At 37.9% G+C, this 24637-nt stretch overlaps 1 protein-coding gene across 1 annotated transcript in view; it reads left to right on the top strand.

Annotated features, from left to right (window-relative positions):
- Positions 1-24637, top strand: part of TEX11 (testis expressed 11) — a 313311-nt gene that overhangs the window by 13548 nt on the left and 275126 nt on the right. The window contains exons 3-7 of the mRNA XM_035028703.1: positions 6494-6615; positions 7767-7851; positions 11999-12078; positions 18731-18811; positions 18903-19022. Coding sequence (XP_034884594.1) covers positions 6494-6615; positions 7767-7851; positions 11999-12078; positions 18731-18811; positions 18903-19022 — 488 coding nt within the window. The remainder of the gene's footprint in view (positions 1-6493; positions 6616-7766; positions 7852-11998; positions 12079-18730; positions 18812-18902; positions 19023-24637) is intronic.

Below are 24637 nucleotides of genomic sequence, written 5' to 3'. Positions count from 1 at the left end.
GCAAGGAGTCCGATGCGGGACTCGATCCCAGGACCCTGGGATCATGACCTGAGCTGAAGGCAGATGTTTAACCAACTGAGCCGCCTAGGTGCCCCCTTTTCTTTTTTTTTTTTTTAAGATTTTATTTATTAATTTGAGAGAGAGAGCAGGAGTAGGGGGGAGGGGTAGAGGGAAAGGGAGAAGCAGACTCCCTGCTGGGCAGGGAGCCCAATGATGTGGGGCTCGATCCCAGGATCCTGGGATCATGACCCCAGCTGAAGGCAGGTGCTTAACAGACTGAGCCATCCAGGCTCCCTGAGGGTTCCTTTTTCTCCAGATCATTGCCAACACTTGTTATTTCTTATCTGTTTGATTTTAGCCATTTTGATAGGTATAATGAGTCCACTGATAGATGAATAGGTAAGATGTATATATACACACACACAGTGGAATAATACAGCCATCAAAAGGATGAGATTGTGCCATTTGTGACAACATGGATAGACCTAGAGGGTATTATGCTAAGTGAAATAAGTCAGACTGAAAAAGACAAATACTATATGGTTTCACTCATATGTGGAATCTAAAAAAAAAAAAAAAAGAACACACAAATGAATCAACAAAAGGCAGAATCACAATCTGTAAACACAGAGGACAATGTGATGGTTGCCAGAGGGGAGGGGTGGAGGGTGGGGGGGGAAGGGCAAAATGGGTTAAGGGGAGTGGGAAATACTGGCTTCCAGTTATAGTATTAATAAGTCATGGGAATAAAAGGCACAGCATAAGGAATATAGTCAATGGTATTGTAATAGCATTGTATGGTAAGAGGTGGTAGCTACACTTGTGGTGAGTATAGAATAATGTTTAAACTTGAATCACTATGTTGTACACCTGAAACTAATGTAACATCGTGTGTTAACTACACTGAAATAAAAAAACTTAAAAAAAATCTTTTACTGAAAAACAACAATAGGGCTCAACTACAAAGGGTAACAGGGTGTAATGAGAGTAACAGAGTAATATATACAGATACTTGGTAAAGAAGATGCTTAGGGATAGGATTGGATGAGTTGGCAAGTTGAGTCTGGTTATGGGCCTTGTATTTAGAAGAGTGTGAAAGATATAAAATACCTAGATTAGCTGCATCATTTACACAGTGCATTTGGTTGATAGGACTGAGTTGTGGCTCTTTTGAGACATTCTTCCTACTGATGTAGTTTGACCAGAATCAAGCCGGAAATTCCTTTGTGGTTAGCATGATATTGTCAGCTCTTGCTTCCCCCACAGTCCCAGCCAGTTGCCCTCCAAAATTTTATATAGCTTTATCTCCTGTTGAGCCCAGGCTTCGGTTCACTCCAGTCCCTGATCCAGTTCTGTCCAAGGCCAAAAAGAATAGCAGTATTGTGGAGTAGGGAAGAAGTTAGTTTGAAGTGAAATCCTATTGGCCGTCAGATTTGAGATTTAACATGCTAGGGGCAACCTCTAGGTACCTGTTGAGCTTTGGAGCTAGCCGTATCATTTCTGTTTGCCAGGATTTTCACAGAGTTAGCCTGTCCTGCGTCCTTTTCTAGTTGCCCTCCAGGACCAAGATGCTGCTCAGAAGTACAATACACCACTGTGAATAGTTCTCTTTGAACTATGGTGCAGGACTTCTGCATTATGACTTGCTGCTTGGAATCTCTTGTAACATATCCAGTTTGTCAGTTGGGACCTCCTGGAATATTGTATAAAAATGATGATCTCTCTGACCATAGAAAATATTATTTACAATGTGATTTTAATCTAGGACTAAATCTGTTTGAGTTTTCCATGCCCTTTTGACACTGGATATTTGGCTGTGGTCATTCAAACTAGCCTCAGCTGGAGTACTTTTTCTTAGCCTGCAATCAGAATTCTAGTGTGGTACTCTGAACGGTGTTGGCTCATTTTTTCTCTCCCTGAGGTTTTTTAGTTGTGTCAGTCTTGGCATATCACTTACTTCAGGCCCTTCCTGATAGAACTAGAATAATGGAAAGTACAGGATTTCAAATTAGAAAGCCTGAGTTCAAATCCTAGTTTGCTATTTTCTTTGTATCACCTTTGAGAAGTCACTACACTTTGTTAAATCTCAGTTTCTGCATCTTATAAAATACAGATATCTCCCTTGCAGAGTAGATTGATGATTAAATGAGAATGCATGTGAAAAAGCTTTGAGACTGTAAAGCACTATGCAAATGTTAATTTTATTGTCATTTTCCGTTTTTTTCTCACTAAAGAAGTTGCAGATAATCATCGTGACTTGGAGTAAAATCTTGAATTGACCCTGACAGGTCTTTGAGCTGCTTTGTCTTTCAAATGACTGGTTGAGCTGGTGGAGGCCACAGGGAGAGACTTGGCAGGATGTTTGATAGATTTTTTTTTTCCATGTTATAATGGAAGATCCCTTTCTCAAGGATAGGGAAAATGCTTACTTTTTATTATTCTGTACCTAGAATGCTGTCTACCAAATCAGAGTTAATTGGTACTGATTAACATGGCTATCTCAATAGAGTGACCCCTTCAGGATGAATCTCATTTAAATTAAATTGACTGAAATCATGCTGCAAATCATAGTTTATTTCAGTAGTTAGGAAGATAATTTAATCACATTCTTTCAAAATGTACAGTCTTGCTGGATATAACCTTAATACAGCATGTTGTCTTCAGATCTCAGGAATAGGTTGTATTTATAGAAGCTCTTTTCTGAGCTTCTCTTAGAAGCAAGTCTCTCATTCATGGTGTAAGTCAACCATTTAGCTGTGTGGTGTCTACTACTTACTCAGCTTTGCTGACTGTGTTTTATCCCAAAGCACTGCGTGCTGTCATTGCCTCAGCTGGTGTCAATCAAGTTGCACACCTGAGTGACTTCGAAAATAATGTTTTGAAGGACCAGGATTATATTGACAGAGAACGAATTATATAAAACATTAAGAAAACATTCACAAATCAAAATTAATGTCTTCACAGTCTCATGTGTTATGTAACCACAAGTTATGACTAGTATTCTACTGAAGTATTTTTGAATTTTTTTTAAAAAAGGAACTCAAATTAAGAATTTATATTGGGTTTTTGTTTTCTTGTCAAAAACATTTCAAGAATCTATTTTTAGGTACGCCTGGGTAGCTCAGTTGGTTATGCGGCTGCCTTCGGCTCAGGTCGTGATCCTAGGGTCCTTGGGATCGAGCCCTGCATCGGGCAAATAAATAAACAGTAACAATAAACAAAATCTTTTAAAAAATAATCTGTTTTTATATAATATTTGGATTTTTTTTTCTTAAGATTTTATTTATTTGTCAGAGAGAGAGCACAAGCAGGGGGAGCGGCAGACAGAGGGAGAGGGAGAAGCAGGCTCCCTGCTGAGCAGGGAGCCCGACACGGGGCTCGATCCCAGGACCCTGGCATCATGACCTGAGCCTAAGGCAGACCCTTAACTGACTGAGCCACCCAGGTGTCCCAATAATATTTGGATTCTTTTTTTTTTTTAAGATTTTATTTATTTATTTGAGACAGAGAGAATGAGAGACAGAGAGCATGAGAGGGAGGAGGGTCAGAGGGAGAAGCAGACTCCCTGCCGAGCAGGGAGCCCGATGCGGGACTTGATCCCGGGACTCCAGGATCATGACCTGAGCTGAAGGCAGTCGCTTAACCAACTGAGCCACCCAGGCGCCCCATAATATTTGGATTCTTAAAAACGATTTTTAAACTTTCCTAATTCTTTTTTTATTGAGGTATAATTGACATACACCATTATATTAGTTTCAGGTGTATATCATAATGATTTGGTCATTGTACTTATTGTGAAATGATCACCACAAGTCTAGTTAATATCTATCACCATGCATAGTTATAAATGTTTTTTCTTGTGATGAGAACTTTTAAGATTTACTCTTTTAGCAACTTTCAAATATGCAATACAATATTATTAACTACTGTTACCATGCTGTACATTACATCCCCAGGACTTGATTTACTTTATAACTAGAAGTTTGTACCTTTGACTCCAGTCACCCATTTCGCACCCGCCCCTGCCAGCAACCACCAGTTTGTTCTCTGTATCTATGAGCTTGTTTTTTTTTTTAAGATTTTTTTAAGATTTTATTTATTATTTGAGAGAGAGAGTGCACAAGCAGAGGGAAGAGGCAGAGGGAGAAGCAGGCTCCCCTCTGAGCAGGGGTCCCATTGGGACTCGATCCCAGCACGCTGGGATCACGACCTGAACTGAAGGCAGATGCTTAACCGACTGAGCCACCCAGGCGCCCATGAGCTTGTTTTTTTTTTTTTTTTTTTTAAGATTCCACATATATGAGAGATTATATAATACTTGTCTTTCTCTGTCTGACTTATTTCACTTAGCAGGATGTCCTTAAGGTCCATCTATGTTATTACAAATGGCAAGATTTCATTCACCTTTATGGTTGAATGATATTCCATTGTGTGTATATATATAATTTCTTCATTCATTTATCTGTTGATGTACACTTAGGTTGTTGCTGTATTTTGCCTATTGTAAATAATCTTCGATGAATGTGGGGGAGCATATATTTTTTCAAGTTAGTGCTTTCATTTTCTTCAAATAAATACCCAGAAGTGGAATTGCTGGATTATATGGTAGGTCTATTTTTAATTTTTTGAGGAAATTCCATACTGTTTTCCATAGTGGCTACACCAATTTACGTTCCCACAAATAGTGCACAGGGGTTCCTTTTTCTTCACACCCTCGCCAACACTTGTTATTTCTTGTCTTTTTTTTTTTTTTTTTTTTTTAAGTAGGCTCCATGCCCAATATGGGGCTGGAACTCACAACCCTGAGATCAAGAGTCCCATGCTCTACTGACTGAACCAGCCAGGTGCCCCCGTTTCTTGTCTTTTTGATAATAGCCATTCTAACAGGTGTGAGGTGCTAACTCATTATGATTTTGATTTTCATTTCCTTGATGATTAGTGATGTTGAGCATCTTTTCAGGCCCTTGTTGGCTTTCTTTATGTCTTCTTCGGAAAAACGTCTATTCAGATCCTCTGCCCATTTTTATTTTATTTTATTTTTAGATTTTATTTATTTATTTGACAGAGAGAGACACAGCGAGAGAGGGAACACAAGCAGGGGGAGTGGGAGAGGGAGAAGCAGGCTTCCCGCAGAGCAGGGAGCCCGATGTGGGACTCGATCCCAGGACCCTAGGATCATGACCTGAGCTGAAGGCAGTCACTTAACCAACTGAGCCACCCAGGCGCCCCCTCTGCCCATTTTTAAATTTGATTGTTTTTTTTTTTTGAATTGTAGAAGTTATTTATATATTTTGGATATTAATTCCTTAACAGATACATGATTTGCAGGTATTTCCTCCCATTCTGAACTTTCTTAATTCTGTTATCAGTATTTCGAGGAAGGGCTGTAATATATACGCTTCTCAGCCTGATACTTGTCTAATCTTATAAGAATCAAGATATTTAATATTAGCCTTTCCATGATCTATTTTATGGGAGTAGGGAAGCTAGAGGTTTTTCTTTTTGTATATATTTCATCACCTGAGATGTATGAAATATATATGGTATATTTTCCCTAATACCTCTGCTCATGCAGTGGGTACTAAAGATTCCATGAGCTGTAAAAATATATATTTGAGCATAATTTGCTTAGTGAAGTCTATATTATTTTATTAAGTAATCTCTATGCCCCACATGGGGTTTGAACTCACAACCCTGAGATCAAGAGTTGCATGCTCCAACTGAGCCAGCCGGGTGCCCCTTGCTTTATGACATCTTAATGTGAATCTATTTTCTGATGCTTAACTGACGGTTTTTCATTTAGCAGATTATTATAGCGTGTTAAAAATTCTTTCAGAAGGTGCTCTGCAGTGTATAGTATTGTTATGAATATTAACATTCTTGCTAATTGATGCTCAAAAATGTAAGAAATTAGAGACATGTAGAGGTTATGGAGATCTCTGTTACAAGAGTTTGGAAAAATCTCAATTCGATAATATGAAAGGCATTAATTGTGATTTTACATCATGCTTCAGTTTTAAGGAATTCTGTGGTCTTGTAAGATTCAGTTACATGGAGTCTGGAGCTCAGATTGTTTAGAAAATGGTGACATCATTTGTACAGATTCAGTAACTGGTTAATGTTGTTGCTAATTGGGTATGTCATTTTTTTCTCTCAAAGTGAGGTCAGGACTTCAGAGCCAGCATTGTAAGTTATGTCTGTCTAATGCTTTAAAGTATTAATAAGTATTTCAGTTTTACAGGGCACATATATGTCTCCTTTCAGAATTTCTACATATTCTAGTTTTGAAGACATTGTTAATTTCTATTTTGTACTCTACCCTTAGCTACACGAAACTTTATCTCCAGTTTGGTTTTACTCTAAGGATAATTCAGGTTTCTTCATGCTATTATTCATTTTACCAAAGATCTAGGAACAGATTTCGAAATTATTTGCTACTTTTAGCCAATGGTGGTATGGTTCACAGCAGTTTTATCATCCATTGTTATTTCAGAAATTGTTGAAAACCTGATTTTAAGAGATAATTCACCCAGCATACCTGAGGCAATTGACAGACTCTTCGCCGACATAGCAAATATCAACAGGGAGTCTATGGTTGAAATACAGGATGCTCAGGTTGGTATAAAAACAATTTTGTTTATTATAAATTTTTTTTTTTAAGGATTTTATTTATTTATTTCAGAGAGAGAGTGAGAGAGAGAAAGAGCACAAGAGGGGGGAGCGGGAGAGGGAGAAGCAGACTCCCTGCCGAGCAGGGAGCCCGATGGGGGACTCGATCCCAGGACTCCAGGATCATGACCTGAGCTGAAGGCAGTCGCTTAACCAACTGAGCCACCCAGGCGCCCCAATTATAAATTTTTTTTGAAATATTTTATTTTTAAAGATTTTATTTATTTGAGAGAGAGAGTGAGTGAGAGAGAGAGAGAGAGAGGGAAGGAGCAGTGGGGGGGGGGAGGCAGAGGGAGAGGTAGAAGCAGACTCCCCACCGACCCACTGTGCAGGGAGCGTGATGTGGGGCTTGATCTTGGGACTCCAGGATCATGACCTGAGCCGAAGACAGATGCTTAAGCAACTGAGCCACCTAGGTGCCCCCAAAAGATTTTATTTTTAAGGAATCTCTACACCCAACATGGGGCTCAAACTCACAACTCGGAGACTAAGAGTTGTATGCTCCACTGACTGAGCCAGCCAGGTGCCCCTGATAAATTTTGATGATTCACCATTTTAATTAAAGTCCCGTATAAGTAAAAAATAAAATAGTCTTTATGATTAACCATTATAAATACATAGAAATCTGTTTTTGGATTTTCAAACCTAATGGCTTAATAACAGCTAAAACAAAGAATAAATGATACAATGCAGCATAATTAATTGCTCAATTATGTGAAACTTAATGAATACAGAAATTCAAAGAGGAGAGAGATCCACGTAGACTGTAGTAGTTGCTGAAAGCTTTGTGCATGTTCCTGGTGAGACTGAACTGGATTTGAGTTACATAAAGACAATGGGAGGAGGTATATTAGGTAAAGCCAGTAGTATGAATAAAAGTGCATAGATAGGAATGAACAGGTTGTGTTCGTGGGACAGTCAAATAATTACTCTAACAGTGGGTACATTTTGGGGGAGGCAAGGTAGAATGGTACTAGATTACGGAGGGCCTATAAATGACCAACAATAATCACGTATGCATAAAACATGCAAGAAAAATAATATCATTGGAGGTGGGCAGTATTTTAACTGGCTAAGAAAATGTTTCTCTTGCTTAGCTTGAAGAAATGGCAGTAAACCTGTGGAACTGGGCCGTTACCAAGGGAGTAGGTTTGGTTATAAGTGAAGAGCAGAAAGCTAAATGTACGTATACATTTTGTGACTTGTGGTATGAGTAGTATTTTTATTATACATTAGGTTGTGTTCTTGCAGTTTAAATAATATTTTGACTAGTTTACAGATGGATATTTGTTAAAATAAAACTAAACAAAATGATCCATACATAGAAGTTTCTCAAGCAAACATCCTGAATTTTATGGTTTTTTTTTTCAGAGATTAGCTCCTGATTAATAAAAGCATCACTGCAAGAAATAGTCTGGTGGTGAACAATAAAGATGATAAAAGGGTGGGAAAGTGAGAACTTGAGGAAATGTTAAAGGACATGGATTATTTTCCCTGGAGAAGAGATGATCAGAATCTTCAGGGTTCTGAAGGACTATCAAATAGTAATTTCCTTTCTCCATTAATAATAGAATGAGAAATGTTGCCATATGAGGGATTTAGATTTAAAAATCGGTAAAGAATAATTTCCTCATGAGGTGGGTTGATGAGCTTTAGACTGAGTTACTGAGAAAAATTATAGAAGTTTTTTCCTACCTGTGAGAGCAAACAAAAAGAGTAACAACAAAACAGAACCCCCAAACCGCACTCATCTGCTCGGATGCATTATATGTGGTCCACTGTCTGGCAGAGTTCTGGTGCTTTAGCTAAGTGGTTGGGTCTAGTGTGCTGACAGTTAACCAATTTTCAACAAAGATAGTGACAGTTAATGCATTTATGGAAAGTATATTGCCCCATTATAAAGGGTACATCGAGCCAAAATGTGAATCTCTAGACTGCTTGGCTTTGTAAGGACAAGTGAATTTTGTCTGTATGCAGCAAGTAGACTTCATTGCTAAGTGTTTATCTTTATGAATATAAACCAAACTGTGTACAGTATCAGTGTAGGTCTAGGGTGATTAATGGTTAATATAGTCAATAATATACTTATTTATTAGTCCATTCCTCTATTAGGATGTTTAGAGAATGGTTCTATCTCTTTAGCTCTCAGATAAATGTTGATATTGCTCCTCGGAGCCTTTGACCCTGTAGTTATGGGACGAGTTAGAGATTTATCTGTTGAAGAAACTTAGTACACAGTCGAACTGTGTGATATTAAAATCTAAACTCCTACTGTTCTATCAAGGAACATTGTTCTCGCTGTTTTTCACTATTTGTCAAATAGTAGAGATTTGGTAGCTGGACCTCTCCCAATGTACTGACTCTGTGCATGTAGCAGTTCTTAATTAGACATTTGGGGGCTTGTTCTGTGTATAGTAATTTTAAGAAACAGTGGAAAACAGGATGTGAGTGTAGAAAGCCTCTGATATAAGAGTTTTATTCCAAAAATATGTTGATTGGAAGATATTTTGTCTCCTTAAAAACAAATTCAGTGTGCCCGGATTATGGTATGTGATGAAAAAGTTATCAAGATTTATAACCTACAATTTTTTGTTATTGGGAAGAATTATGGAACACTGAACAGAAACAGGAAAGTCAGAAGTAGAGGAATAACTTGTAAATTTTAGTTTTAGACCTGTTGCATTTGAGGTGATAATAAGTTTGGAGATGTGAGACTAGAACTTATGAGAAAGGTCAGGTTGCCTAGAGATTTGGTAATTACTCACATGGAGGTGATGAAGCCACACGAGTAGTTGAGTTCTCTGAGGGAGAAAATAAAGAGCAGTTATTCTTAAATATTGGTATAAATAAGAATCACCTGTGGAGTCTGTTAAAATGCAGATGCTCAGGCCCCACCATTGGAGACTTTGATTTATAGGTTTAGGATAAAACCTGGATATGTATATAATTTGAAAACTGTTCCCATGTACACCAAATTTTAAGAACCAATGGTGTTGAGAGAACAGAGTGGTGAGATTTTTACCTTGACTCTGGCAGTTAAGGACTGGGAAGAAAAATAACGAGGATAGGAGACCAAAAGTGACAGATTATTCTAGAGGAGACTCACTATCCATTTATTGAGTGCCTACTCCTTATAGGATTGTCATACCATATGGCAGGCAGTAAGTGAAAGGGGCAAGGTAAGACTCCAGAAGAAAAATACCAGGCATACATTATGCTTGAGGATCTGGGAAGGAGTGGATTAACAATAAAAATAAAGAATTCACAGATGCCAGAGGATGCAACACTGTGTTGTCTGAAGTCAATTGAAATACCAAGCTTCGGGCACTGATGGAACAGAGTAAGGCAGATGTAAGGAGTCAGGCAGCAAGCACCTAACCAGTATGTTTATAACACAGAGGGGCCAAGAACAGGCTGGTGAGAAGGCAAAGATAAAGCAGCAGCCGCAGAGAAGACATCTTTATACTGAAGTAGCGTTCTGTCTTGGCCTCAGCTGCCTTTGCCAGAAGGCGTATTGGTGGTGACTGTAAACAGATCAAGAACATGGGGATGGGAGCAAAGTTCTTAGACGAAGGCATTTCCCATAGAGGGAGACTGCTCAGTGCTGAACCGAGACAGTGTGAAGTGAAGGAAGTAGCATTTTTTAGAAAAGATTTTATTTATTTATTTATTTGGGACAGAGAGCAAGAGAGAGTGCGCACACTAGCCAGCAGGGGGAGGGGCAGAGGGAGAGAAGAGAATCCCAAGCAGACTCTATGCTTAGCGCGCAGCCCACGGCGGGGCTCAGTCCCACGGCCCTGAGATCATGGCCTGAGCTGAAACCAAGGGTCGGAAGCTTAATGAGCTGAGCCCCCTAGGCGCCCCGGAGGTAGTATTTTTGAAAAAGGTTATGGTCATTGTGAAATGTTGCTCTGAAGTCAGGGAAGGTGATCTTTGGTAGTACAATTTTAGAAACGTGGTAAGGATGCAAAACAGATGGCAGGGGCTTAATTAAGGAGATGAGTGAGTAGCAAGAAAGTAGAGGTAGTAGACAGACCATTCAACCTAAGAAGTTTGTCTTTGAGAGAAAGAGAAGTGAAACAGAAGCTTGAAGCACAGTGGGGTTAATTGATGTTTTTCAAGGAAGAGAGACAGGTATGTTTGAAGGTAGAAGGGAAGGAGTAAATTGAGAGGGAGGTACTGAAGATATCTTTGGAGAGGGAAAATGACTGAGAGATCAGGTTCCTTGAGAACACCAAAGAATTCGTAAACTTTGGAAAAAATAAAGGAAATATCTTCAAAATTGGAAAAGCGAGACAAAGCAGATATATGATTAGCAGTTATTTTATTGGGAGGTTTTTTTCAGCAATAACTTTATTAGAGGATGACTAGAATTTATATTTCATGATGGGTAATGAGAATCTGACTTCAATTACCCCATAATTTCATCTGGGCAAATCTCTTTTTCAATGGAATATTAATTGAAAATGGTATTAGTATAGGTTGATTGGCTGCTGAGATCTAACATCAAAGCAACTAGTTCAGTTATTTATGAAGTCATCTTTAAAAATTGGACAAGTTTTATGATGAGAGAAACTATGTAAATAAAGAGCTTACAGTTATTCAAACTTTCCTATTTTCGGGGGAAGTGAACTATATAATGAAGATAATCTATATTTTCTAAGTTACACTTCAAGAACTTCTACATCATCAACAGAAAAGAATATATTTAGAAAGATTCACAGTTTAGGGGAATAATCTAAAACTATTCTGGTGTTCAGAAATTTTGTCAGATGTTGAATAGCTTTTTTTTAAGATTTTATTTGTCAGAGAGGGAGAGAGAGAGAGAGCACAAGCAGGGGGAGCAGCAGGCAGAGGGAGAAGCAGGCTCCCCGCTGAGCAGGGAGCCTGATGCGGAACTCGATCCCAAGACCCTGGGATCACGACCTAAGCCGAAGGCAGACGCCCAACCAACTGAGCCACCCAGGCATCCCTGTTGAATAGCTTTTGATTCCAGTTTTACTTAGAATTATTTTTGCTGTCAGCATAATACACACAAAAGCATCACATGGAACCTAGGTATCTTCAGTGAGTCTTCAGAATTTAAGACCTGCAGAACTTAAAATTTGAAAACTAAATATCTGTCTGATTAGAGATTAGAGTATTAAGCAAATAATTCATTTGATAATTTTCAGCTCATTTACTTTTGATAATTGATTTTTTAAAAAGGACATTACAGTTATCATTTTAACAAGACTGGTTTCACTTTGCTCCTCTTTTCTCTTCATAAGTATATATAAAAGGAGAATGAATGTTTTGTGTTTATGGGTGTCTGATTACTGTTTTGCAGTACGGCATGTTGCTTGCAAGTTGGTGTGTATGTGTGGAGGCTCAGCTGCTTCCGAAGAAGCTATTCGAAGACAGATTTTGGTAAGTCCTAATTAAATAAGGAGAAAGTGCAGATGGAATGAAATAGCCATTACTCCTATGAAGATGGTTAAAGTTGGTGTGACCCGGGAAGGGGGTTAGATCCTTTAGTGCTATCCATGTTCCTTTTATGATAATTGTACCTATTACAATGAAAGGTCTCAGTACTGTCATTACAGTGATTCAGTGGACTAAGTATTGAACTTAAATTCAGGATTTATGGTAAGTAATAAAAAGTAATAGTTCTCTGCTTCATCATTCCCTACCCCTGTCTTGCTCCCTAGAAGCAAGTGTTATTTTTTTAGTGGAAAATGTTTTTCCCAGTGTTCTAAAATAGTATTTTATTGAAAAGCTCAAATGTGCACACAAAATAGATAAGATGGTACAGTGATTTCCCCATTTCCCCATCACTCAGCTAGAGTTATCACCAATTCCTGACCACTCATTTTTTCTATAGCTCCTCCAACAGCAAATCCCTGACCCCATGGGTTATTTTGAAACAAATATAAAACACATCATTTTGTTCAGAAATATTTCAATATATGTCTCTAAAACACAAGGTATCTTTTTTTAAAGATTTTATTTATTTGAGAGAGAGAGAACATGAGCGGGGCAGAGGGCAGAGAGAGGGAGAGCGAGAAGCAGACTTCCCGCTGAGCAGGGAGCCTGATTCCAGGCTTGATCCCAGGACCCCAAGATCATGACCTGAGCCAAAGGCAGACGCTTAACCAGACACTTAACCTACTGAGCCATCCAGGTGCCCCGACAAGGTGTTTTTTTTAATTCAAACAAACCCAATGCCCATGATCATACCTGATAAAATTTAACAAAGATTTCCTAAAATCATCAAATATCCAGTCTTCCCCTACTGCCTGCATGTTCCCACACTTCAGACTCTCACACTCTCACTCTTTTACTTGCTCTTGCTCACTTGTGTGCTCTTTCTTTGCTCCTCCCTCCCTCCATTTGGTTTCTTAGAACCAGGATTAAAGAAAGTCCACACCTTCTATTTTGTTAATATGTCTCTTTTCATCTGCATGTTTCCCCCTCCTTTTTAAAAAATCTGTTGAATAAATGTATTTGTTGAAGAAACAAGGTTGTTTGTCCTATAGAGTTTGCTAAATTCTGGATTCTGATGACTGCATTGTCATAGTATCATTTAATATAGCCTTCTGTCCCCCGTTTTTCCTGTAAACTGGTAGGTAGATTTAGAAACATGATCTGATTCAGGCTCAGTTTTGTCAAGAATAATTCACAGGCAGTATGGTATATTTCCATCAGGAGGTACTAATATCTATTTGTTGTATTAGTGCCCTTTGATGATTATTGTCCCTGGGCCCATTATTTCTATAGGGGTTTGCACATTCTATTTCTATATTCCTTCTTTGTTTATTAACTGGGATAGAGAGAAACTTTCCCTCATCAACTATTTGGTTACCTTGAAGTATACCTTTATAAGAAAGGACAGTCTTGACTTGTTCCTTTTTTTTTTTTTTTAGCAGTTTTCAGAATGAGTTGGTTCTTTAACATCCTTAAATGATGATCAGGTAGATTTTTTTAAAAGTATCATTGTGAACTCATGGATTTTAACATTTGTAATGCATTTCAAGCCATTTTAGTTATTATTCTTATTGAAGCACCTCTCTTTGGCCAGAAGGAGCCTCTTGATGTGATTCTGAAGCCTTTTAACACTACTCCAGTAATCCTTAATTAGAACTGAAATAATAGTCAAAATTTGATTTCTGATATGGGAAGATATCCAGTCTCATTTTGTATAGTTCCTGCCCTAGTCATTCCTTGAAAGAGCCATGTTTCCTTTTAGTGGAGAATGTTATTTAGAAACCACAATCTGGAAATTACGAGTGCTCATTGCTACTGCATTGGTCTTTGTTTCTAGACCTTTTTACTAGACAGAGCTGTGAAATACATATATTTTTGAAAGACAAAATATGTAATGAGTTCATAGTGATGTTTAAAAAAAAGTATTTATTTATTTATTTGAGAGAATGAGAGAGTGCCTGCGTGAACTGGGGGCAGGGCACCGGGGGAGGGAGAGGGACAAGCAGATTCCATGCTGAGTGTGGAGTCCAACATGGGGCTGGATTCCATGACCCTGAGATCATGACCTGAGCCAAAACCAAGAGTCAGATGCTCAATTGACTGAGCCACGAAGATGCCCCTCCATAGTGATATTTCTAATTGGTATTTAGGGTTATAGGATTTTATTTTATTTTTTTATTTTTTCTATTTTATTTATTTATTTATTTACTTTTAAAGATTTTATTTATTTATTTGAGAGAGAGAATGAGATAGAGAGCATGAGAGGGGGGAGGGTCAGAGGGAGAAGCAGACTCCCTGCTGAGCAGGGAGCCCGATGCGGGACTCGATCCAGGGACTCCAGGATCATGACCTGAGCTGAAGGCAGTCGCTTAACCAACTGAGCCACCTAGGCGCCCCATGGATTTTACTTAGCTTCTTGACAATCTTGGTGGCCCTGGCAATCTTGGTGCCTAACAACATTAATATAATGAATGGTTTTATCCAAAAAATGTATATTTATAATTGTTTCATAATACATCAATATCAATATTGATTTCTAAAAATAGTTCAAGAAATTTTTATACTTTTATTCTTTTTTTTTTTTTTAAAGATTTTCTTTATTTGATAGAGACACAGCAAGAGAGGGAACACAAGCAGGGGGAGTGGGAGAGGGAGAAGCAGGCTTCCCGCTGAGCAGGGAGCCTGATGTAGGGCTCGATCCCAGGACCCTGAGAACATGACCTGAGCCGAAGGCAGACGCTTAACGACTGAGCCACCTAGGCACCCCTACACTTCTTTTATTCTTAGTATATGTCTCACTAGGGATGTGTAGTCAAAGTATTTTTTAAATATTATTAAAAAATATTTTTAAAGATTTTATTTATGTATTTGAGAGCGAACATGAGAGAGAGAGAGGATGAGCAGGCAGTTGGGGGGAGAAGCAGACTCAGGGCTCGATCCGAGGACCCTTGAGTTCATGACCTGAGCCAAAGGCAGACGCTTAATGACTGAGCCACCCAGGCACCCCTTAAAATATTGTTTCAGAAGTACTCGAAATAATTCCTTTTTCTGTAATGAAGCTATTCACTTGATACATAGTTAGATTTATTATTTATTTCTTTCTTTATTAAAAGATTTTATCTATCTATTTGACAGAGAGAGACACAGCAAGAGAGGGAACACAAGCAGGGGGAGTGGGAGAGGGAGAACAGGCTTCCCATGGAGCAGGGAGCCCGATGTGGGGTCGATCCCAGGACCCTGGGATCATGACCCGAGCCAAAGGCAGACACCTAACCGACTGAGCCACCCAGGTGCCCCAGATAATTTATTTTTGTTTGCTTTTGATTTTTGACAGTTGCTTTTTTTCTGCCCTTAGGATTGAATTTTGTTTTATAATTATGTCAAATATTTACATGGTTCCAAAGTCAAGTCTACTGAAGGAAGTATATTCAGATAAGTCTACCTTCTATCCGTGTCCTCTCTACTCTGTTCCCTCACTTCCCCTGTGGATAGCTATTTTGTTTATTGTTTATCCTTTTTTTTATTTTTTATTTTTTTATTTTTATTTTTTTATTTTTTTTTCCAAAGATTTTATTTATTTGAGAGAGAGAGAATGAGAGAGAGAGCACATGAGAGGGGGGAGGGTCAGAGGGAGAAGCAGACTCCCTGCCGAGCAGGGAGCCCGATGCGGGACTCGATCCAGGGACTCCAGGATCATGACCTGAGCTGAAGGCAGTCGCTTAACCAACTGAGCCACCCAGGTGCCCTATCCTTTTTTTTAAATAAAACAGCAGGTATATATTCATGTCTTTCCCCACCCCAAAGGTTCTTATATAAATGGTAGCATTCCATATATATTTTTTTTCCACCTTTTTTTCACCTCATTTAGTGTTATATCCTAGAGATCACTCCATAGCAGTATATAGAGATATTCCTCATTTTTTATAGCTACACAGTATTCAGTTGGTACATATACCTTATTATATTCAACCAGCTTCCTTCCATGGACATTTGGGTGCTGCAATGAATTGCCTTGTATATATGTTTTTTTCTTATTTTTTTAAAGCTGCTACTAGTAATTATTTCTGTTTTCACATCTCATGGTTACCTCCATATATTTTATTTATTTTATTTTTTAAAGATTTTATTTATTTATCTGACAGAGAGAGACACAGTGAGAGAGGGAACACAAGCAGAGGGAGCTGGAGAGGGAGAAGCAGGCTCCCCGCTGAGCGGGGAGCCCGATGTGGGGCTCGATCCCAGGACCCCGAGATCATGACCTGAGCCGAAGGCAGACGCTTAATGACTGAGCCACCCAGGCGTCCCGACCTCCATATATTTTAATCATACATTCGTATCACTGTCTTAGTTTGTTAGGGCTGCCATAACAAAATAACACAGACGAGGTGGCTTAAACAGTAGAAATTCATTTTCTCAAAATTATGAAGGCTGGATGTGTAAGATAAAGGTGTTTGCAGGTTTGGTTTCTTCTGAAGCCTCTCTCCTTGACAGAGAAGGCAGATGGCTGCCTTCTCACTGTGTTTTCATATGGCCTTTTCTCTGTATGCATGCATCTCTGGTGTCCCTTTGTGTATCCAGATTTCCCCTTATTAGGACACCCGTCAGATTAGATTAGGGCCCACCACAGTAGTCTCATTTTAACTTCATCACCTTGTTAAAGGCCCTATCTCCAAATACAGTCCCATTATGAGGTACTGGGAGTTAGGGCTTCAACATACGAATTTTAGGGACACATAGTTCAGCCTATAATAATAATAATAATAATAATAATAATAATAATAATAAAATCTTGATTTATCAGTTTTACATATGATCTATTTTTTTGTGCTATGATAGATGAAGATTTATCTTCCTATTATTTTTTACCTCCCCATATTCCTCCTTTCAGTTTTTGTTAACTATATTATACTATTTTTAATTTATCTGATGGCAACCTTTTTCAACCTTAAATGTAATATATTAAAATTTTTCTACATCAAAAACTGATGATGTACTGTATGTTGGCTAACAGAACATAATTAAAAAAAATAAAAATCCAAAAAAATTTTTTCTTTCTCCCATCAATTTTGGAGAGTATATTTTTACTTTCCACCTTGTGAGGATATTTGTACTTTTGCATTCTCTCTACCTTTCCCTCATTTTTAACCTTCCAACTTCTGTTAACTTCTAATATTGCATTTTTGGCTTTGTTGATTTTGAAGATAGAAAACTAAAAGGAGCATTTTACTGATTGTGACTGCTATACGATTCTGTGGATAATGCTATTTCTCTTTGTTTCCATCTGTTAGTTCTCTTCATTCTATTTCCTTAGATATTCTTCTGTTGAGTGTGATGTCCTTTAATGAGGTCGGTTTCCCTCAGTTGTTTGGGGATTCTTGCTCAGATTTGATTTGAGATTCCTTGATAGTCTGTGAATACTGTGTCACGCTGTTTACCATAACCTGAATCAAGTGACTGATCAAGAGGTAGAGCTGGATGTTTTGTATTGGCCTGTGTTGTCAGCCATCTGGAACTCTATTTTTCTCTAGCCTAAGTGATTGTACTCAGTGTTCCTTCCTGGGGAGGAGGGAAGATACCTCTTGGTGGGGAGGCCAGCTGCTTGATACTACTATTCACATCCAGCATGTTTTCCACATTTTGCATTTTTGTGCATTTTGGTATGTGGGTTTTTGTTTCATCCCATTTGGTGTCTGTTTTTCAGAAGTTCCTCATAATTTCAGGTCAAATGAAAATGCCCCTTGTTTTTCAGGACTCTTATTGATAAGAAAAATATGTATATATTTTCTCTTATTTCTAGGGAATATATATATATAAATCCTTAGAGATTATATGTATCACATATATGTATATAACATGACATATATAATTTCTAGGGATTTATAGTACATAAAATTTATACTGAAGTTTATAGTATACTTATATCCTATATGTAAATTTATAGTAAAATATATAGTATATTTATTATATATATTTTATACATGCACACATACACACACACATACATATCATTTCTAGGGATTTGTAGAAGGGGTAGAGCTGTAGTATGTGCTCAGTCCTCCATCTTGATTCAGTTCTTGTTTGCTTCCATAGCATTTGTGCATATTACATAGCAACTATTTATTTAGATGTCTGTCAGTTATAACACTGTGAGCTTCTGTAGTGTTCCTGGCTTATAAAGGATACTTAACAAACATTTGTTGGGCTAATAAAAATTTTATTAGAGATGTATTTAAAAACTGGAACCAAGGTGTGGAGTTATAGTCTAATGTGTATCATATAACTTCCTTCAAGTATGTAAAGAATTAATTTTTCAGAACTTTCTATTCTATCTATCCCAATATTTTCTTTTAATAATTCTTAGAAAATGTGTTTTCAAGTCTATTAATTTTTTATTATTGCTTTTCTTGAGACCATTTCTATTAAATTATGGAGTTCAGAGCAGAACATAGAACTGTAATAAATGCTGTTATTTTTTTTCTGGGGATTACACTACTGAAAATGGACAGAGGATTAAATATTTTATTTAATATTCTCTTCAACCAGTTTGGAGGAGTTGTGAATTTTTAAAAATTATTCTCTAACTTCTCTCTTCTAGATGAATATGAAAACAGGAAAAGGGTGGGTGGATGTTGGAAATGCTGTGATTGCTGATCAGTTTTTTCAAGCTGCCATGACTGTAAGTTACCACTGATTTTTAGCTGTAGCCATTATTAGTAATAGTTGTGGTTATTCTCATCATGACATTGTATTATGATTTTATTTTCCAGGGTCTGGAGCAGTTATATATCAAATTAATGCAGAGAAGCTCCACCGAGGTCCACATGACTTTGCAGAAGATGGCTGTGGAGAGGGACCTTTTCAAAGTGCTTTCTTACCAAGCAGAAGCAGTAGGTATCATGGTCACCATAGCCTTACAGTGGGGCATTTTGTATATGTGAAAGCAAAGTGATGAGATATAACTTACTAGAAGAAAGTCAGGTGTCATTGGCCTTTTATGGAGGATATTATATTTGATTTTTTATCTCCATTTTATATCTGAAGTTAACGTTATTAATGGTGATTAGTATCTGTGTGGGGATGGATGAAGTTAGAAAGGCTGATATATAACTAAACATCATTTTTAATCACTGCATGTAATGTCTGTCATTTCTTTATGGCAGTAGCCTCGACTTGAAACACCTCTCTGTGACTTTCTCTTACATTAACAGTCTGCCTAAAATAATTGCCTGAAAAGAGTCTTCTCATTTGCAGTTGTTCTGGGTTGTTTACTGAGGTTTTCTAAAAGTCTGCTGCTATCAGTGTTTAAAGTTGTACTTTACCTCTGTTTGGCTTGTGGGTTTCCTCCTTTGTCATGGTGCAGTTAGGTGTTCATTTATAGTTGACAAAGTGTAAGCCATGATGAGTTTGCTCTGTGTAATTATGTAACATTTGAAATGAAAGAGACTTTAAAAATCATCTAGTATAATCCTCTTATTTTTATTTTCTAACATTTTTTATTGAGATATAATTCATATACTATAAAATACATTTAAAATGTACAGTTCATTGGGGCGCCTGGGTGGCTCAGTTGTTAAGCGTCTGCCTTTGGCTCAGGTCATGATCCCAGGGTCCTGGAATCGAGCCCCACATCGGGCTCCTTGCTCCACGGGAAGCCTGCTTCTCGCTCTCCCACTCCCTCTGCTTGTGTTCCCTCTCTCGCTGTGTCTCTCTCTGTCAAATAAATAAAATCTTTTTTTTTTTAAGATTTTATTTATTTATTTGAGAGAGAGAGAATGAGAGAGAGCACATGAGAAGGGGGGAGGGTCAGAGGGAGAAGCAGACTCCCTGCCGAGCAGGGAGCCCGATGCGGGACTCAATCCAGGGACTCCAGGATCATGACCTGAGCCGAAGGCAGTCGCTTAACCAACTGAGCCACTCAGGCGCCCCAAATAAATAAAATCTTTAAAAAAAATGTACAGTTCATGATATAGTATATTCACAGAATTGTGCAATGTTCACCACAGTCAAGCCAACAGAAGGAAGGAAATAATAAAGATTAGAGAGGAAATATATGATATAGAAACTAAAAAAACAGTAGAACCAGTAATGAAGCCAGGAACTGGTTCTTTGAAAAGATTAATAAAATTGATAACCTCTATCCAGACTTATTTTTTTTTAAAGATCTTATTTATTTATTTGACAGAGAGAGAGATAGCGAGAGCAGGAACACAAGCAGGGGGAGTGGGAGAGGGAGAAGCAGGCTTCCCGCCGAGCAGGGAGCCCGATGCGGGACTCGATCCCAGGACCCTGGGATCATGACCTGAGCCGAAGGCAGACGCTCAACAACTGAACCACCCAGGCGCCCTATCCAGACTTATTAAAAAGAAAAGAGAAAGGACCCAAATAAATGAAATCACAAATGAGACAGGAGAAATAACCCAACACCACAGAAATACAGATAATTGTAAGAGAATATTACGAAAAACTATATGCCAACAAGTAGGACAACCTAGAAGAAATGAATAAATTCCTAGAAACATATAAACCACCAAAGCTGAAACAGAAAGAAATAGAAAATTTAACAGACTGATAAACCAGTAAAGAAATTGAATCAGTAATCAAAAAACTCCCAACAAACAAAAGTCCAGGACCAGATGCTTTCATAGGCGAATTCTACCAAACATTTAGAGGAGTTCATAGGAGCGCCTGGCTGGCTCAGTTGGTGGAACATGCAACTCTTGATCTCAGGGTTGTATGTTTGAGCCGCCCGTTAGGTGTAGAGTTTACTAAAAAATAAAATCTTTAAAAAAAAGGGAAGAGTTAATACCTATTCTTCTCAAACTATTCCAAAAAACAGAAAAAGAAGGAAAACTTCCAAATTCATTCTGTGTGGCCATCATTACCCTGATACCAGAACCTGATACTAAAAAAGAGAACTGCAGGCCAATATCTCTGATGAACATGGTTGCAAAAATTCTCAAAAAATACTAGCAAACCAAATCCAACAATACGTTAGAAAAATTATTCACCACAGTCAAGGATTTTTCAGGATTGCTTTGGCTATTTGGGGTCTTTGGTGGGATTATCAAGTGGGATTTATTCCTGGGTTTCAAGGATGGTCAATATTAGCAAATCAGTAAACATGATATACCACCTTAAGGGTAAAAGAAAGCATAAGAATTATATGATCATTTTAATAGATGCAGAAAAAACATTTGACAAAGTACAACATTCATTCATGATAAAAACCCTCAACATCTCCCTCTCCCTCTGTTGCTCTCTCTCTCCCTCTGCTGCTCTCTCTCTGTCAAATAAATAAAATCTTAAAAAAAAACCCCTCAACAAAGTAGGGTTAGAGGGAACATACATCAACATCATAAAGGCCATATATGAAAATCACACAGCTAATGTCATCCTCAATGGGGAAAAACTGAGAGCTTTTCCTCTACAGTCAGGTACAAGACAGGGATGTCCACTCTCACCACTGCTATTTAAGTTCTAGCCTCAGCAATCAGACAACAAAAAGAAATAAAAGGCATCCACATTGGTAAATAAGAAGTCAAACTTCCACTATTTGCAGATGATATGATATTGTATATAGAAAACCTGAAAGACTCCAGTGAAAAACTGTTGGAGCTGATACACAAGTTCAGTAAAGTCGCAGGATACAAAATTAACATACAGAATCTGTTGCTGCTCTTCTATACACCGATAATGAAGCAGCAGAAAGAGAAATCAGTCCCACTTAGAATTACACACAAAAAAAGATACCTAGGAAACAACCCAATCGAAGAGGTGAAAGACCTGGACTCTGAAAACTATAAAACACTGAGGGAAGAAATTGAAGATGACACAAAGACACAGAAAGACATTCCATGCTCATGGATTGGAAGAGCAAATATTGTTAAAATGTCTATACTACCCAAAGCAATCTACACATTTCATGCATTCCCTATCAAAATACCACGAGCATTTTCCCCAGAGCTAGAACAAACAATCCTAAAATTTGTACAGAACCACCAAAGACCCTAAACAGCCAAAGCAATCCTGAAAAAGAGATGTAAAGCTGAAGGCATCACAATTCCGGACTTCAAGCTCTATTACAAAGCTGTCATCATCAAGACAATATGGTACTGGCACAAAAACAGACACATAGATCAATGGAACAGAATAAAAATCCCAGAAATGAACCCACAACTGTACAGTCCTTTAATCTTCCAACAAAATAGGAAAGAATATCGAATAGAAAAAAGACAGTCTCTTCAACAAATGATGTTGGGGATACTGGACAGCTACATGCTGAAATCTTGATATTTGCAATGACATAGATGGAGCTATAGAGTATTATGCAAGTGTAATAAGTCAGAGAAAGACAAATACTGTGATTTCACTCGTGGAATTTAAGAAACAAAACAAATGAGCAAAGGGAAAAAATAAGAGAGACAAACTAAGAAACAGACTGTTAACTCTAGAGAACAAACTGATGGGAGGTGGGCCAGGGAGATAGGTTAAATAGGTGATGAGGATTAAGAAGTGCACTTGTGATGAGCAACTGGGTGATGTATGGAAGTGTTGAATCACTATATTGTACACATGAAACTAATATTATACTGTACGTTAATGAATTTAAATACAAACTTTTTAAAATAATAAAGCATTTTCATCACCCTAAAAAGAAACCCCCTGTCCATTAGCAATCACTCTCCATTCCTCCTGACCCCAGCCCTAGGAACCACTAATCTTTCTGTCTCTATAAATTTTGTTGTGATGAGCACTGGGTGTTATAGACAACTAATGAATCGTTGAACACTACATCAAAAACTAATGATGTACTATATGTTGGCTAACTGAACATACTAAAAAAATTTTACCTATTCTGGATCTTACATATAAATGAAATCAATTAGTGTTCTTTTGTGATTAGCTTCTTTCACTTAGCACGTTTTTAAGGTTCAGCTATGTTGTAGCCTGTATACTTCATCTGTTTATTACCAAATAATGTTCTACTGTATGAATATACCACATTTTCTTTATCCTTCCATTTACTGATTAACATTTGGGTTGTTTCTAATTTTGAACTACTATGAATAATTCTGTTGTGAGCATTCATGTACAGATTTTTCTATGTACGTGTCTTTATTTCACCTGGATATATATCTAGGAATAGAATTGGTGAATAACATGGTAACTCTATGTTTAATCTTTTATGAAACTGGCAGAGGGAGAGAATCTCAAGCAGACTCCCTGCTGAGTGCAAGCCTGACACTGGGCTCAGTCTTACCACCCCAAGACCGTGACCTCAGCAGAAATCAAGAGTCAGACACTCAACAGACTGAGCCACCCAGGCACCTAGACAGATTTAATTTCTTTATACCTAAGAATTTTGTACTTTCAGCACTTACATTTAGGTCTGTGATTCATTTCAATTAATTTTTGGGTATAGATTGAGGTAGGGGTCCATGTTCATTCTTTTGCATGTGGCTATCCACTTGTTCCAGCACCATTTGTTGAAAAGATTATTCTTTCCCTATTGAATGGTCTTAGCTCCCTTTCTTTTTTTCTTTTAAAATTTTTATTTAAATTCTAGTTAGTTAACATATAGTACAGTTTTTGTTCAGTAAGTGATTCATCACTTGCATACAACACCCAGTGCTCATCATAACAAGCGCACTCCTTAATCCCCATCACCCATGTAGCCCATCCCCCACCCACCTCCCTCCAGCAACCTTCATTCAATTTGTTCTCTATTGTTAAGAGTCTTTTCTGGCCTGTTTCCCTCTCTCTCTTTTTTTTTTTTTTTCCTTTTCCTTCCCTTATGTTCATCTGTTTTATGTCTTAAATTCCACATGTGAATGAGATCATATGGTATTTGTCTCTCCCTGATTGACCTGATTTGCTTAGGATACACTCTAGCTCTGTCCACATTGTTGTAAATGGCAAGATTTCATTCCTTTTGATGGCTGAGTAGTATTCCATTATAGATATATACCATGTCTTCTTTATCTATTCATCAGTAGATGGACATTTGGGCTCTTTCCATAGCTTGGCTATTGTTGATAATGCTGCTGTATACATGGGGGTGCTTGTACCCCTTTGAATCTGTATTTTTTTTAAAGATTTTATTTATTTATTTGAGAGAGCACAAGCAGGGGGAGAGGCAGAGGGAGAGGGAGAAGCAGACTCTTTGCTGAGCAGGGAGCCTCACGCAGGACTCGATCCTGGGACTCTGAGATCATGACCCAAGCCGAAGGCAGACACTTAACCAACTGAGCCACCCAGGTACCCTGGGTTTTTTATTCTGTTCCATTGATCTATGTGTCTGTTTTTGTGCCAGTACCATACTGTCTTGTTGACTACAGCTTTGTAGTCCGGAATTGTGATGCTTCCAACTTTGCTTTTCTTTTTCAGGATTGCTTTGGCTATTTGGGGCCTTTTGTGGTTCTGTACAAATTTTAGGATTGTTTGTTCTAGCTCTGGGGAAAATGCTGATGGTATTTTGATAGGGATTGCATTAAATGTGTAG

The sequence above is a fragment of the Mirounga leonina genome, unplaced genomic scaffold (assembly GCF_011800145.1).
Source record: "Mirounga leonina isolate KUSES-001 unplaced genomic scaffold, KU_Mleo_1.0 Mir_204, whole genome shotgun sequence".
Classification (NCBI taxonomy): domain Eukaryota; kingdom Metazoa; phylum Chordata; class Mammalia; order Carnivora; family Phocidae; genus Mirounga; species Mirounga leonina.
The sequence above is the reverse complement of the archived record's forward strand: the minus strand, read 5'-3'. Positions and strand labels throughout refer to the sequence as shown.